This window comes from Lonchura striata, chromosome 25 (genome assembly GCF_046129695.1).
Source record: "Lonchura striata isolate bLonStr1 chromosome 25, bLonStr1.mat, whole genome shotgun sequence".
NCBI lineage: Eukaryota > Metazoa > Chordata > Aves > Passeriformes > Estrildidae > Lonchura > Lonchura striata.
In genome coordinates, this window is record NC_134627.1 from 9,181,975 (window position 1) to 9,196,909 (window position 14,935).

General features: G+C 43.0%; 1 protein-coding gene across 10 annotated transcripts in view; it reads right to left on the minus strand.

Annotated features, from left to right (window-relative positions):
- The window catches only part of TANC2 (tetratricopeptide repeat, ankyrin repeat and coiled-coil containing 2), a 154,522-nt gene that overhangs the window by 100,295 nt on the left and 39,292 nt on the right, over positions 1-14,935 (minus strand). For 8 of the 10 annotated variants that reach the window (XM_021538563.3, XM_021538560.3, XM_077788385.1 and 5 more), the window contains 2 exons: positions 11,364-11,435; positions 8,521-8,700 (listed from right to left, as the gene is read on the minus strand). In XM_021538563.3, coding sequence (XP_021394238.2) covers positions 8,521-8,700; positions 11,364-11,435 — 252 coding nt within the window. Of the gene's footprint in view, positions 1-2,097; positions 2,857-8,520; positions 8,701-11,363; positions 11,436-14,935 lie in introns of those variants that run through there. The other 2 variants (XM_077788386.1, XM_021538569.3) reach the window with 2 other exon arrangements.

A 14,935-nucleotide genomic window follows, 5' to 3' on the forward strand; every position in this document is an offset into this window, starting at 1 on the left:
ATGGGAGGCAGCACTCGCAGGATCACAGGGCTCCTTTCCAAGCTGAAAGGGCGACAGCCATGACATGCAACAGGGCCAGGACCATTTACTGACAGAAGCGCACCCATCTGGTGGCTTCCTTTCTAAAAACCACTTTCTCACTTACACCTACTCACTTCCATGGCTGAGAAGATAAAAAGAAACACATAACAGGGATAAAACCTGTATTGTGCTAATCCTGCCTTCATCTCTGCAGAGGAAACACTTACAGGATTTTCAAGTTTAGCCTTCCACTGCAACCAAAGGGGTGGGGACATCTTCCACTGTCCCAGGTTGCTCCAAGCCTTGTCCAACCTGGCCTTGGACATTGTCAGGGATGAGGGAGCCACAGCTGCTCTGGGCAACCTGTGCCAGGGCCTGATAACCACTACAGGGAAGGATTTCTTCCTAATATCCAATCTAAACCTACCTTCTGCCAGTTTAAAGCCATTCCCCCTTATTCTGCCACCACAAGCCCTGGTAAAAACTCCTTCTCAATCTTTTTTGCAGCTCCTCTATCTAGGAATCTGGGAAATTTATCTAGCTCCACACTATCTAGGAATTACTCAGCATCAACAGCTACTCTAGGAAACTCACCACAGAGCACGGAAAGAGATGTGCCAAAGCAATGGTCCAGAGCCAAACATCCAGGTCAGTCCTCAACCTCCTGTATGGTTTGAGCATCAGTCAGGGGATCTGTGATGAAAATTCGGCATGTGACACTGCAATGACCCCAGCAGGACCCTGTTCATGTTGTGCTGGAACATCTCATGCGTGGCATCATCCCAAACTTGGTGATAAGACCATGAGTTTAATTGAACCTGATCAAGGTTTCCTGCATGGTTAGAGCCAGCCGGGTACAAATCAAATACAGAAATTAACTTCTGCAGAAGTAATGCTCAATCTTGTGACTCAACCCAACACCTCTGTGTTGTCATTCCTTCTTCACACAGGAAAAAGTTTCCAGAACAGGTTGTCCTGCTGTGACAGAAGTAGGAGAGGACCAAAGAACATGCCCAGCTGGAGATGAGGCCTTTTCCTTAGAAAACAAGTAGCCTAGAAGAATGCAAGGGCTTATTCCACATGAGTGTATGCTGTGACTGTCTTTCTGCTCTCAAGCGCACAGGATACCACTGAAGGCACGTTCCAGGAGTAGGAGGAAAGACAGAGCCAAGGGAAGAGTGATGGCCTGATTTAACTCCACAGGAGGCTTTCTACACCACCTCCTCTTGCTATAGAAACCTCTTAGCTATGTCTAAAAATTAAAAATTCTCACACACCAGAAGTGTAATCATGACAGATGCTCCATTTTGTGCAGCTCCAGTGTGAAATAAGGATAATTTCTTCATCTGAAAACCCGTGGAGTTTCAAGGCAATTTTTTTGGCTTTTAAACACTATCAACACTAGAGAAACTTTTGGGGTTTCCCTCTGTTTAAGCATCTACACAAGTATCTGAAAGGCAGAGCTATTATCACCTTTTCCCACCTCCAGTGCTGTGATGATATGTTTACCACATCCTCTGCAAGGCTGAGCAGTCCAACAGCCTTGATGCAAATAAAAATAACCCTTGGGAAGAGCAAATTCTAAAGGTTCTGCAACAACCTCACAGCAGCACTAAGGGAAAAACATAGCATTTTCTGCATCTCTCTATTGCAATTTCTGCTCTGTCAATATGAAAGACAGTTGGGTGTCAAAGTAAGACAGGGCTTGTCTTGAAAACAGCACCGAGAAAAATCAATGCTAGAACTGGTGTCTTTCGAAAGCCAATAAATATGATATGCCAATTTTTGCCTTCCCTTTATTTAAGAAAATAAAAGTTACATCCAAACTATCCTGAAATTAATACAGAAATATCGTGAGTTTGACAGGTCTCCAACAAACAAAAACCCTTCAACATAGAATTTGGTTTACTTCCAAAAATTACAAACAGACAAACTACTTATCTGCAAAAATTTCAGGAACAGGTTTGGAGCTCCAAAAAAATTAAATCAGAATTGTTTCCATTTCACACAAAGAATTACATTGGTTTAATAGAGACAAAAGTCCATCTGTGAGTAAGAAGTGACACATTCACCCACCTGTTTCATCTCTGCAAGCCCAAATGGTTTTCATTTGAGTATGTGCCTGTCAAAACAAATCAAAAGTCCCAAAATAATGGATGAAGAATCCCAAAAATGGATAGTAAGAACTGACACACCAGGAAAAATATACTCAGCATATGTTATTGTAACTGAAAAAGGATCCTCCTTCTCCAGCAGGTTTCATGGCTGGAGACAGAATCCCAGAATCACTGAAGTTGGAAAAGACTTCCAAGATCATTGAGTCCAGCCTGTGCCTGATCCTCATCTTGTCACCAGTCCCGAGCACTGAGTGCCACATCCAGTTATTCCTTGGACACCTCCAGGGACGGGGACTCCATAACCACCCTGAGCAGCCCCTTCCAGTGCCTGACCACCCTCTCCATGAAGAAATTCTTCCTGAGACATCAAGATTTGCCACATGAAAAGCATAAAACAGGACCAAAAATCCAGATGGCCAAACCACAATGAAAAGTTGTGTGTATTTTAGGTCATTTTTTAAAAAAGGGACAATTCAGTTATTCTGACAAAACACAAGTGTTCTACTCATGAAACCTCTAGGCAGACAAAGATTGCAAGGAATCAGGGAAACTGATGAATTAATTATGCCCAGAAAAAATACATTATACACCTGGAATCACTGGAAATCTAATAATTCACTGAAATCTAATGGCATTTTCCAGGTAACTGGGTCCTTCCCACTGCTATGCATTCTGAGACACGGGGTGGGCCTTCCACCCAACCTCCACTCCTACACAGGAACAGGAATTTCAGATCAGTGTCATGCTGACAGCATGAAAGAGAATTCGATTAAAAGAAATGTAAGCTTACTGTAAACACTATGGTATAAAAATACTTTCAAAAGAGCAAAGTTTCTCCTGACACCAACAATTTTAAGCACAATATCCTTCAAAAATTAGCTTCAACATCAGGCACTTCAACAGCTTTTCCTCAAATTCTACCTTGGTAATCATTGTTTATTTACTTTTATTTCTAGAAGCTCACTCTTTTAGTGAAAAGCAAATATTTCTTTCCCTCAGCAAAAGGGGTTTTAAAATCCACTCAAATTGAATTTGTGGTCATTTCAGAACACAAAAGGAAAACATTATCTCAATCCCATTGTTCTAACATTTTGAAAACAAATGACTTGGTGTCCAGCATTTTCAAGTCACTCCTCAGCAGTTCTATTTCAGCAATGCTCAGAAATAAAATTTTTTCATTGCACATTCATTTGATGTTTTATGTGAGAAATTCTGCACATCTGAGGAAGGAGGTGACAAACTCAGATTATGTAAAACGATTGCAACAACTAAAAGACAAATAACCACCAGCAGCATCACTATCTGACACTAACTCCCTCCTAGTAATGGCTTCCTTACCAACTAGGAGCCCCACAATCCCTTATTGTACATTGATTTTTTGCAGTTAGAGGAGGCTGAGGAATGCCCAACACAATCCCAACCCAAGACCGTGCAAGACAAATTGTCCAAATACTCACAGGGCTTTGCTTGCTCTGCCCATCCCCTGCATGTGCAGCCCGGCAGCGCAGTCAGCCAGGCTGGGAATTCAGGGATACCGCTGCCTGGAGAGCAGTCTGGCACAGATCCTCCTCTGATCCCTCCCTCTCCCTAGCGCTGGCTCCATCCTGCTGCTGCCCACATCAGGGTGATGTTACAGGTGACACCTCCTGCTGCTGATGTCAAGCTCTGTTCCCAAAATCACAAGCATCGTCTCCCCGCAGTGCTTGCTGCTCCTACAAGCATCACCTGCACATCCTCTGGGTGCCAGGAAGCCAGTTCCAGCAAGATTCCAAAGAAGCTTATGGACACACAGCCTTCCCTCTTCGTCAAGCCTCCCAGTCTTACAGAGCTGCTTTAATTCCTACCAGAACGCTGCAGCAAATGTAGCCTCTACGCATCCCCTGGGGGGAAAAGGAAGGATTTTTACCGTTTCTTTCTCTGGTGCAGCTTTATTTGCTCTCTTCCTAGAGCAAACTGCTGAAAGAACAGGGAAATAATGGATCAGGAGACCAGAGTGACTGACTCATGGATGCTCTCCCGAACATTTTGGAGTAAGCCGAGGGGCTGGTGATGCAGCCCAGGACCAGAACTGATGAATGGCGCAGTGCTGCTGTTGTCATGGCAACCAAGAGGAAAAGAAAAAAAAGGCAGCACCATATAAGGAGTTGTGACATGGATTCTGGGAACAATTTATACTAAAAGGCTCTAAGCCCTAGGATACTTTAAAGCTGCAGCACCCCCTTGGTTGGGGACATGGTTCATTGTTCACATTGAAGCAGTCGGCACGAATTTCTGACAGGATCACATCCAGCCCAGACATGTTTGCATTGGGAGAGTTACAGCAAAACAACATGATTCTGCAGTGTGTGTAAATAACTGGAAATTCAGTAACTGAAGTTATTAATTAAGGGAAATGGCTGGACACTAATAAAGACTCAAACTAATATCTGTGAGAACAGAATACCCACAGGTAGGTGCAGCCCCACACAGGTGAGGAGCTCTGTCCTTACAGAGTGAGGCTGAGATGAGCCAAACTGCAGCACCATCAGGTGGCTGAGAGACTGAGCAGCACTGACACCAACACAGATCCTGCCAGGCCTCCCCAAAGACAGGAGAACATTTCCAAATTAACCCATAACCCAGGCACTGTAGGGCAAAGGAGGCTGGCAGAGCCCCCAAAGAATCTTCAGGTATGGCAGAGCAGGGAAAGCCAGCTCACACACACCTGGCATCACAAGCTGTGAGCAAGGCCAAGGATTGTATTCCATGTGCAGCTGGGAAAAACACATTATTTACCAGAACCATAATCAGCTGCTTTTCACTTAATGCATGTGCTCAAACAAACACTACACAGTGAGGGAGAGAATGGCCACTGCTGCACCCAGCACAACACTGCAGAGCTGGAGCCTGAGCTCAGCAACTGAAACTTTGTTAGAAATCCTTCCCATTGATGATTTATTTTACTTTTAAACACAGAATCCCTCAATGGCCTGAGCTGGAAGGGACATTAAAGATCATCCAGTTGCCCCTGCTGTGCCCATGGGCAGGGACACTTTCCACTGTCCCAGGTTGCTCCAAGCCTCGTCCAGCCTGGCCTTGGACACTTCCAGGGATCCACAGCTTCTCTGGGCAGCCTGTGCCAGGGCCCCACCACACTCACATCACAGAATTATTGTTATGGTTGGAAAAGACCTTGAAGATTATCAAATCCAACCATCAACCTTGCAACACCATGACATTCCACACTAAACCATGTAATCAAGTGCCAGAGCCACACATTTTTTGAGTGCTTCCAGGAATAGTGACTTCACCACTTCCCACATGTGCCAGCACTGACAGCTTCCCCCCAGCACTCCCACCCCTGAAGCTGTGCCTCATCATCTTTCACACTCCCACCCATCTGAGCTGGTAAAACAATTTGGAGAGAACATGTGGTCCTGGGGGCTGCAATCATTAATCTGGGTTTATCATCACTAAACAAGAAACAATAAAGTTTTCAAGTAGAGAGATCTGAGCTTTTTAGTCCCACAATTACAGTTAACACCAAAGAATACTGAACCATTTGCTGAAGAGATAGAGAAGGGAGATGTGACACTCCTTGTGGCTACTCCCAAGAAATCCAAGGCTATCCCATGAGGGATGGGGAGAAGACAAGACCCCAGCACTACAAATTACGTGTGATGGTGGCATAAAATATGTTATGTGTTGAGGTTCCCCATCCCAGAGGGACCTGGAGGGCATTGAGAACCACAGTGGTGAGGCCTTACTGGGAAGATCAAGTCACCCACTCAGCCCTACTCTCATCATCTCTCTGAAGGATCTAGTGAAAAAATATACATCTTTTTTAAAAAGAGGCTGATTTACAGGAATATTCCTACTGATTTGTATGAATTTTATTCTTAGGGAAAGTTCCCACACTCCACAAACACAAGGGAGGAATGCTCTAAAAGAGAGGATCTGCAATGAAACCAGTTCCCCAGGCCCATGTCTTTGAAGACACTGAAGCAGCTAATTCACACTGGATACAGCGGGATCAGGCCTCCGAGAATCCAAACCAAAAGATCCAGGCCAGGCTTTTGTTAGAAAAACATGATTTCTTTCCTAAATTTCCTGCTAATATTCTCCCTTCCTCTCTCTCTGCATAGGCACTCACACACATGCTCTTTCTAAGAGAATCCCAATGCTTGCAATCTGTCATTCAATAGAAAAAATAGCAATAGCCAAGTACAGTGATGAATAAAATTATCCCTGCGCATATAAATGTACAATATTTAAATGAACACTCCTTCCTGAGGAGGAGGAGGAGTGGGATGCAGCATAGGGCTTTGTGCAAACCCTCTGCACATGGTGGGTTCCACAGGAGTGGAATAAAATATAATGAGCTGAGTCTTTCAGCCCAGTATCTCCTTTATTAACCTAATGTATGTATTTTTGGCACCGATTCCCAAAAGCACTTACATACATTCATCCCTAAGTACCCTCCTGGAAAGCACTGCTGTCCACAAAGCAGGTATACAGAGCACCTGCATTCTTTTCTTCACAGTTATGGCTTTCAGTCAGCAATAACACACCCATCATGTATAGTAGAATATTTAAGCCCATTGTTTCAACAGCAGTTGCTCTTTGTACAGCAAGCACGGTAACTTTTAAGTGCTAATTTTATTGCAGACACAAACCAAAATGGTGTCTTCCCTTACTTAACCTGGGCTGGGAGGGTGGGGAGTTTTCTTTCCCTTTATTACACATTTTTCACATTATTTTTGTTAATAAAGCCACTATTACAAAAAACCAAAAAAATTAAATAACACAAACCGAGGTTGAATGTGCTGATTTAAGTATGTTTTCAGTCAGCGTTAAACAAGAGCAGGAGGGGGAGAACTGATTACTTATGCTATTACTTCACTCCTTAGAGTGACAATGATCTTAGTTTTTCTTAATCACCAGACTATTCAGCAGAGTGGAAAATGCACCCACATGGAATATTTATCACCCTCTGAACCCAGCCAAGTCTTCATACCCAGCAAACTCAGATACCAAGATGTGAGTGAGTGACCTTAGTTCCTCTGGGTAGAAAACGCTCACTCTGTGGAATGTCTTCCTGAGGTTTTTTACCAAAAATGGACATTTTAACTTTTCTGTGGATGAAAAGCTGCTTTGGTTAAAATCAGGCAGATTAAGAACTTTAAAAGATTATATTATCGTAGAATTATGGAATGGTTTGGGTTGGAAAGGACATTAAAGCCCATCCCGTGCCACAGGCAGGGACATCTTCCACTGTCTCAGGCTGCTCCAAGCCCCATTCAACCTGGCCTTGGACACTTCCAGGGATCCAGGGCAGCCACAGCTGTCCTGGGCAACCTGTGCCAGGGCCTGACCATCCTCACAGCCAGAAATTCCTCCTGCATATCCAATCTAAATATCCCCTCTTGCAGTCTGAACCCATTCCCCCTTGGCCTGTTGCTCCAGTTCCCAACACAAGATCCCTCTTTGGCTGTAGGCTCCTTCAGATACTGGAAGACTGCTGTAAGCTAGTATATGGTCCTAGGACAAAAAAATTTATTTAAAAAAATTAAGATATAAAGATTTTTATGTACCATAAGGTTGAGGGTCCCATCCTCTCACCAACCGCTCTGCAGATATGGAATTATGACAGGAACAGAATCTCTCCCCTACCCTTTCCAAGTTCTCCTTTCACCAGAGGAAACAAAAGGCACCAAGTGCATCAAAGCTCTCTTATGTACACACAGATCAGATTATATTCCATAAAAACTCTTTTTGAAGATTTCCCTCAGCACAAAAACAGGACCCTGGCTGACCATAAAGCTGGGCACAGAGGGGGTCAGACTTTAGGCAAAAAGCGAGTTTCTCAAAAAGTGTTACCAGTCAAAATACTTTTTTTCAGGCTTTTATATGGATGGACTCCAAGTGCTTTTGAAAATCACACTACAGCATCACCTCTAGGTATTCATACCACAGTCCCGAAAGGTTAGGTAAACAAAGCAATATCTAAAAATATGCATGAACCAAAAACAAAATCACTTTGCTATAGAAGTTCATAATTTCTCTGATGTTCTCTTGACATTCAAAATTTAAGCATCAACTTCTTTAAAATCACTGTAATGCTTCCACTGTGCATAACAGCAACACTAAGTAGAACTGAAACACAATCTTGATAGAAATTTCTCAAAAATGAGAGAATATTTGTAAACTGGAAAGGCCTTTTTCAGCAAAGAAAGATTTCTCTGTCAACACAAAAATCCAATCCATCCCCAGGTTTGACTGAAGCAGATGCTGTAATAAACAAGGGAATGACTTCCATACAGAAACCATTCAAAGCTTTTTCTTACAGATTTTTGCACCAACGGACCTTAAAAGCCCCAGTGAACTTTATTTAAGTCCTTACCAGTTAACTTCTTCACAGGTTGGAGCCGAACACTGATAGACTGATGTGTGAGTAAGGGGGAGGATGGAAGGGAGCGGGACATGCCCTCCATTATCCGAATGTGCTGCATACCTTCGGTCACTGGGAGTGGCGGAATAGCGTAGTCAGGTTCAAAAGCACAGTCGTTCTCTGTGGAGGTGCCTAATGGGGAGAGGAAAATAAAAATGAGTTACTTAGAATGCAAGGGAAAGAATCCTGCTTCCATCATTCCACAAGGGCTGGCTGGAGGGAACCCTGTGCAGAGCTGACTTGCCAACTGCTTGTTCCCTTTGCACACTCATGACACATCCCTTGAAGAAATTTTAAAGAGCATCTCAGTCTCCCTCTCGGTATGATGAACAGCAGAACCATGAAGAATTTCTTTCAATGTTCTTAATTTGTCTTTCAGAGTCTTAGAGTCACCAGTTTTCAAAATAATGACCATAGTTTTTAGATTGTTGGTTTCTAATAAAAGACCTCCCAGCTAAATTAAATTTCAACAGCAGGACCTTTAGCCTAAAAAAAAAAAAACCACAAACCCCAAATAAAATGAAGAACAAAGGCCTCTAAAAACAGCCACCAGCTCCAACTCTCCCAAGAGACCACAAAGCCCATGTGGGGGTCGCATCACTACACATCCACAATGGAATACATGGAATAGCATGAGAACAAGTGAAAATAGAACAATTAAAGGACTCAATTGTAATCAATATTAATGAACAGTGAAGGGAAGGTGCTTCAGATCAGCAAGAGTCAGGAACTATAAGGTTCCTCCTATTAGCAGCAGATACGGAAACCTTGGAGTCAACGACAGCTGGATCTCCACTCTTGTCAGTAAGATGAACAACCTAACCCAGACAACTAATAATTCATATGCAAAAACCAACCCAAGCTGTTATCATTAATATTTCACTAATTTTTCAATAATGTGAGAAGGCCAGACTTGTGTCACTCTGTTACAAGATAGATTTTAGCTCTTATTGCATGACGATGTTTTTCCTCCATAAAGACATTCCTCACTGGATTTCCACTGGATAGCTGTGCTAGTTGGCTTGTGAGAGTGTTTTTAAAAGAGAAAATGTTTGCTGGACAGAAAGGGAAATGGTCAAGAGTGGAAATAAGACTGAAGGGTAAGAGCCTCAAATGCATGGTACTTCAGAGGAGATGATGGATGAGCTGTATTCCCAGTATCCAAAGTAAAATGTGAACAACCCAACATATTGCTTACGATCGGCAGAAAAACCCATGTTGAAATAACTGTCAAAAATCTTGGACCGGTTCCTGAAGGGTTCTAGAGGGCTGCAGCATCAGTGGCTGAAATGCATCCATTCCTGGTGCCAGCAGTCAGGAATGTCTCTCATCAGTTTTGTAATGCTCTTTACATGAAAGCCAAATAAGCACTAACACCCTTCACACCTACACTGGTTTTGACAGTTCAAAACACAACTCACTCCCTGCTTGCTCATCACTCACCAGTTACCACGAGTTCTCTGCAGGCTCTGCCAGCCCGGCCAGGCTCACCAGGAGTGTCAGGGAAGACAAACCACCATCGCTGCCAAAACTAGCAACCAAAAAGCCAACCCATGATGCGTTTTTAAAATGCATTTGGCACCAGGCATGAAAAAACAGATTTACTACCAATGATTTTGATTCTTAAAAATAATTTCAATTGTCTCAGGCTAAATTTTAGGGAACCATAAACCATGGGCTCCTGCAGCTTAGAAGTCTGGGAAAGACTTACAAGTCTATGTGCATTTCACTGGTTACTATGGTGTAAGTTCCCAGTGTCGTTGATCAATCTACTTAAAATCAATGGCAGCATGATTCTGATCACAGCTTCAATGACTCAAAATCATCTCACCCAGGCAACATTGGAATATAGCCAAAAAAGGACAATTCTCTGGAGAAAATGTCCCCATAATAAGTCATTAGGACACCATGACAAAACAACAGGCTTGAGCCTAAATGAAAGGAAAATTATTGCTGCAATCCCAAAGACAGAGTAAGTCAATGCACATAGAACCTACCAGAGCCCTTACTTCCAAAAAATGCTGCTCATTGTTAAAGCTGTGTGAGAATACAACATTTTCACAACCCTCACAAATTAGAAAATGCTTAAAACTTAGTAAAGCTGCTTCAAAGGACATGTAACCCAGCACAGATCTAAGACCAGCTACTGTCAGGGACAGGAATCCCATTACAGGACTCTGTGTGGTGTTAACCAACCACCAAACGTACTCTGAGTGAGGGATACTCAACAAAAGAGTCTGTTGGATTGTTATTTAAAGAATATAAAGCCTGGTTTTAGTACTTCCTTCCTTGAACCTTTTGTCCTCTTCCTGTGGGATGAAACAAACCAAAGCAAAAGATGTAACATGAGGCTGTTCAGCACCCAGACAGGTCCTTCTGCATTGCATCCCAGGGCTTGGGGAAGGATAACCTGGTTCTGGTGAACCTGCCAGGTCCCCTCTTTGATATCAGGGGGAAGACAAGTAGAAACCTGGAAACCAAATTCTGGATTGGGCTGGTATGTGCTGAAGAATTCCAGTACCACCAGCTCCAGCAGCACTCTGCCCCTCTGGCTGCAGTACAGAGTACAGGTACTCTGCAGGTCCACCTGTGCTGCACCAGGAGTTAAGTTAAACTCCTTCAGCCGCTCAAAGTCTGTCTGGTTTGTGAATCTCAGTATGTTGGTAGCTGTGCGGATAACGATGGGTGTAAAGTCTGTCAGGTCACACAGTCTGACGAGAAACACAACGTGTGGGAAATATCAAAGGTGAACAAATGAGACGAGTCCCCGAGGCAGAACAACATTCAGGTTTTACCTTGCCCAGCTCGGCTCTGACGGGAGTCTACACTTGCCTGTCTTCGGTCTGGTGGCTCCTCGTTCCCTCCATCTGCACAAGAACCAAAACAGCACAAGTAGAACATCATAGTGGACAGGTCAGGCAGATGCAACTTTTCCTTGAATCACATCACCTATCTCGGAGAAACAGCAGAACAAAAGGTCCCTCTGGCAGACTGAAACTGGGGAAACTGCTGCTTGACTCTGCTGCTCCTTCCACCTTTGCCCCAGCTCACTGTAATGAAATCCACAAGGTCCTTGGGGATAGAAGGAAGGTTTTACTTGCTCCTATTGATTCCACAGACATCTGAATGTCTGTGGATAAAAAACAAACTGTGCATCTTCAAAGAGTTCCTTCACTTTGGACTGTTGTATCAAAATATAAAAATATTAAGCATTGGAATAAAGAGATTGAGAAAAAAAAATTGAAATGTGGAATATGAAACTGTGTCCCTTTAAAATCATTTGTCCGCTAAAAACCAGGAAGGCTGGGAAGAATAAAACCTCTTATTAAATCCTCTTGAAACTGTTTAGGAAAGCAGCTACAGTTAACAAATCTCAAATCCATCTGTGCAAATGCAGAGTGGGACATTGTGTACAATATTATACAATTAATTACAGGCTGCTCTTCATTGATCAACTGACCAGATTAGAAACAACAGATACACCCATCGATATAGATGCTTGAGTACATGGAGTCTCTGGCAGCTGAGAGCAAAAAGAAGCTCAACTCCACAGACAGGGAAAAAGCAAACCAAGGGATTTCAAACGCAGGCTGTATTTCAGCAGCTCTTTCCTTATGGCAGGGGAAGGGGAAGCTTTTAAAATCTTTTAAAACAGTTTTGAAATAACTAAATTCTTAAACAGCTATTTAAAAACTCAATAGCCAGTTTACCACTGATGTGTTTCGATGATACTAAAAGCCATTGCATTATGATATATTTGTATCTCTGAATAGCTCTACAGAAGTTATTTGGTGGAGGGGCCTGTTGTGCCTAATTTAACTTTATCAACTCCGGCTACATCTGAGGTATATCTGGCTTGATGGGAAGTTGTGAACTGCAGCGCAAGAGCAGAACTAAAATGGGGACTAAAAATGTTAATCTACCCCCACCCCCAAAAAGAGAGGAACCACACCCCAGGCCAGGAGAGGTTTTCTGCTCCCTCTTCCCTTGGTGAAATGCTCCCAGCCCTCAGTTTTCCTGAAGCAATGCTCAGGCACCTCAAACAGATGCCAGCCAGGCCATCTCTGTCACCTTTGCATCTTTCTCTGCTGACACAGCAGCTGCATGTGAAGGTCACCTGGCCACAGCAACCCAGAATCCTGATTTTAAATGAACCGCACCCACCCCAATAAGCCAACAGTTGCCAGGTGCCAGAGAGGCTGCAGACCATGACACTTGCCCAGTTCCCTTTTCCATTCTGATTACCAGAAGGATGTCACACTGCAAATACAACTGCAACTGCAATATCATTATCATCATCCCTAATGGCCCCTGGCTAGTCATGGAGGAAACAAAAATCCTTTTGCGTTGTGAACATAAATCCAAATGCAAAATAACTGTAAGGACTAAACATTTCAAAAGACAAGAAAGTTCTAGTATTAAAATCAGGAGTAAGCCCCTGTATTTATCCAAAGACACACGATCATCAACAAAAGACAAACACCCTCCCTGAAAGTTTCATCATCCTTGCAAGTGTTCGACACCAAGCTATATGGGGCTTGGTGGGTGGAACTGGATGAGCTTTAAGGTCCTTCCAACCCAACCCCGAGATCTCTGATGATTCTATGAATCAATCTCCTTGGAGATCATGTGGCAAGACAACTCCTCTGCTGTACAGTTACCTAGGTGCATCAAACCCTGCCTTGAGAACAAGCCATGGCCAAGGGAGGGGCTGGGGGCAGCAGATCTGGGGTCCTGCTCCCCAAAATGCTCCCTCATTCAATGGTGGGACACAAAACAGTGACAACAGTCTGCCAAAGCCACTGGGTTGGAGAAGAGGAACAGGAATCAAGAGTCTGGGATGGATCTCCCTGCAAGTTATACAACATATTAAGGGGGGAAAGAAAGGTCATAGTAAATTAATTTCTGAAATGCATTTGGTGCGTGGGAAAGGAAAAAATAAATCAGATGACTCAGCAAATATGAAATCTTCAGTCAGCATAAAACTGCTGTTGCATTTGATTTGGATGCAGCAAAGGTGGAGCTTGGTGGAAACCAAGAATGGAAAGGAACAACCACAGTTAAAAACTGAATAACTGAACTATTTAATTTTCTTTCTCTTCACTACAAATCAAAATGTTGAGCATAATTTGCTCCTGGCAGTGGAGGAACAAGGTTAGCAGGGAACAATACCACACTTAATTATGAAGTTATCTCACTGTACATGCAGAAAAGGGGAGATTACTGTTTCTAAGGGAATATTAATTCTCACATTTTTTGAACTTTCAAGTGCCTGTATTTACATCCACCTCTGTGTGCACATCAGAACTCTGTCATCGCAGCAACACTCCTAGATATTTTATTTATGCATGACTTTAGGTAGTTTTTACTATTTGCTTCAGCAATAGCTATTGTTTATAGACATGACCTACTATTCAGACAACATTTATGGACAGTATCACTCCTGAAGTTCAATTGATTCAGTTGCTGTAACGATTGCCAGGGTAGTGAAACACCAAAGTTATTGATAAATCCTTCAATGCAACAGCTAAAATAGGTCACCAGAAGTAAATCAGCTGTGAAATCATTGCTAGAGAACACAGCTATCTGTGTTAATTTAAAATAAAGACCAGCACAGACTAAGATGAACCTGTTTAAGGAGCTTTACAGAAGTCAAGCAAAAGAGAAAACAATCAAATGCCATGAGGGAAGCGAATAATATTGTAACTATTGACTCAGTAGTTCATATTCCCTTGCATCTCACTATGAAAAGGAGAAAAACTTTTGTGATCTTTTGAAAAATCTCAGTGTTAAAAAAATCCATTAACTCTTACGCAGCATTCTAGTTTCCAAAAGCTGCTGTCTCCTCAGTGTCCAGCATCTGTCTACCTGGGATGCTGGACACAGGTCAGAAACCCCACAAGGCTTCTGAGTCAAGAAGAGAGTAAACAGTCATGGCTATTAACTCTTTCTCTCAGTTACAAGGAGATAAAGGGATCTCAAAAATCACGATTAGTCACAGGATCAGCAGAGTAGCCTCTCTTGCTATAGCCAGGTATGAGAAACCCTCCTTCCTCCTCTTCTTCCCCCATCCCCATTCCACCAGTTCTCCATTAAAACCAATGACACAATAAATCCTCCCCATACACACAACTAGATTCTTTGAACTGACTGCTCTGACAGAGAAAGAAAATCTCAAGATTTCAGCCTTCCTAAACAAATCCCCTGCACAAAGCACCACAGTTAGTATGAGGGGCTGCAAACAGGAGCCAGATCTGCACCAGCATCTGCACCAGCACATCTGATGTCAGTAAATCCCACAGCACCTCTGGCATCAGCTCTGTCAGCACCTCCTGCCAGGCATTCTCATTAAAGGCAAACATAACAA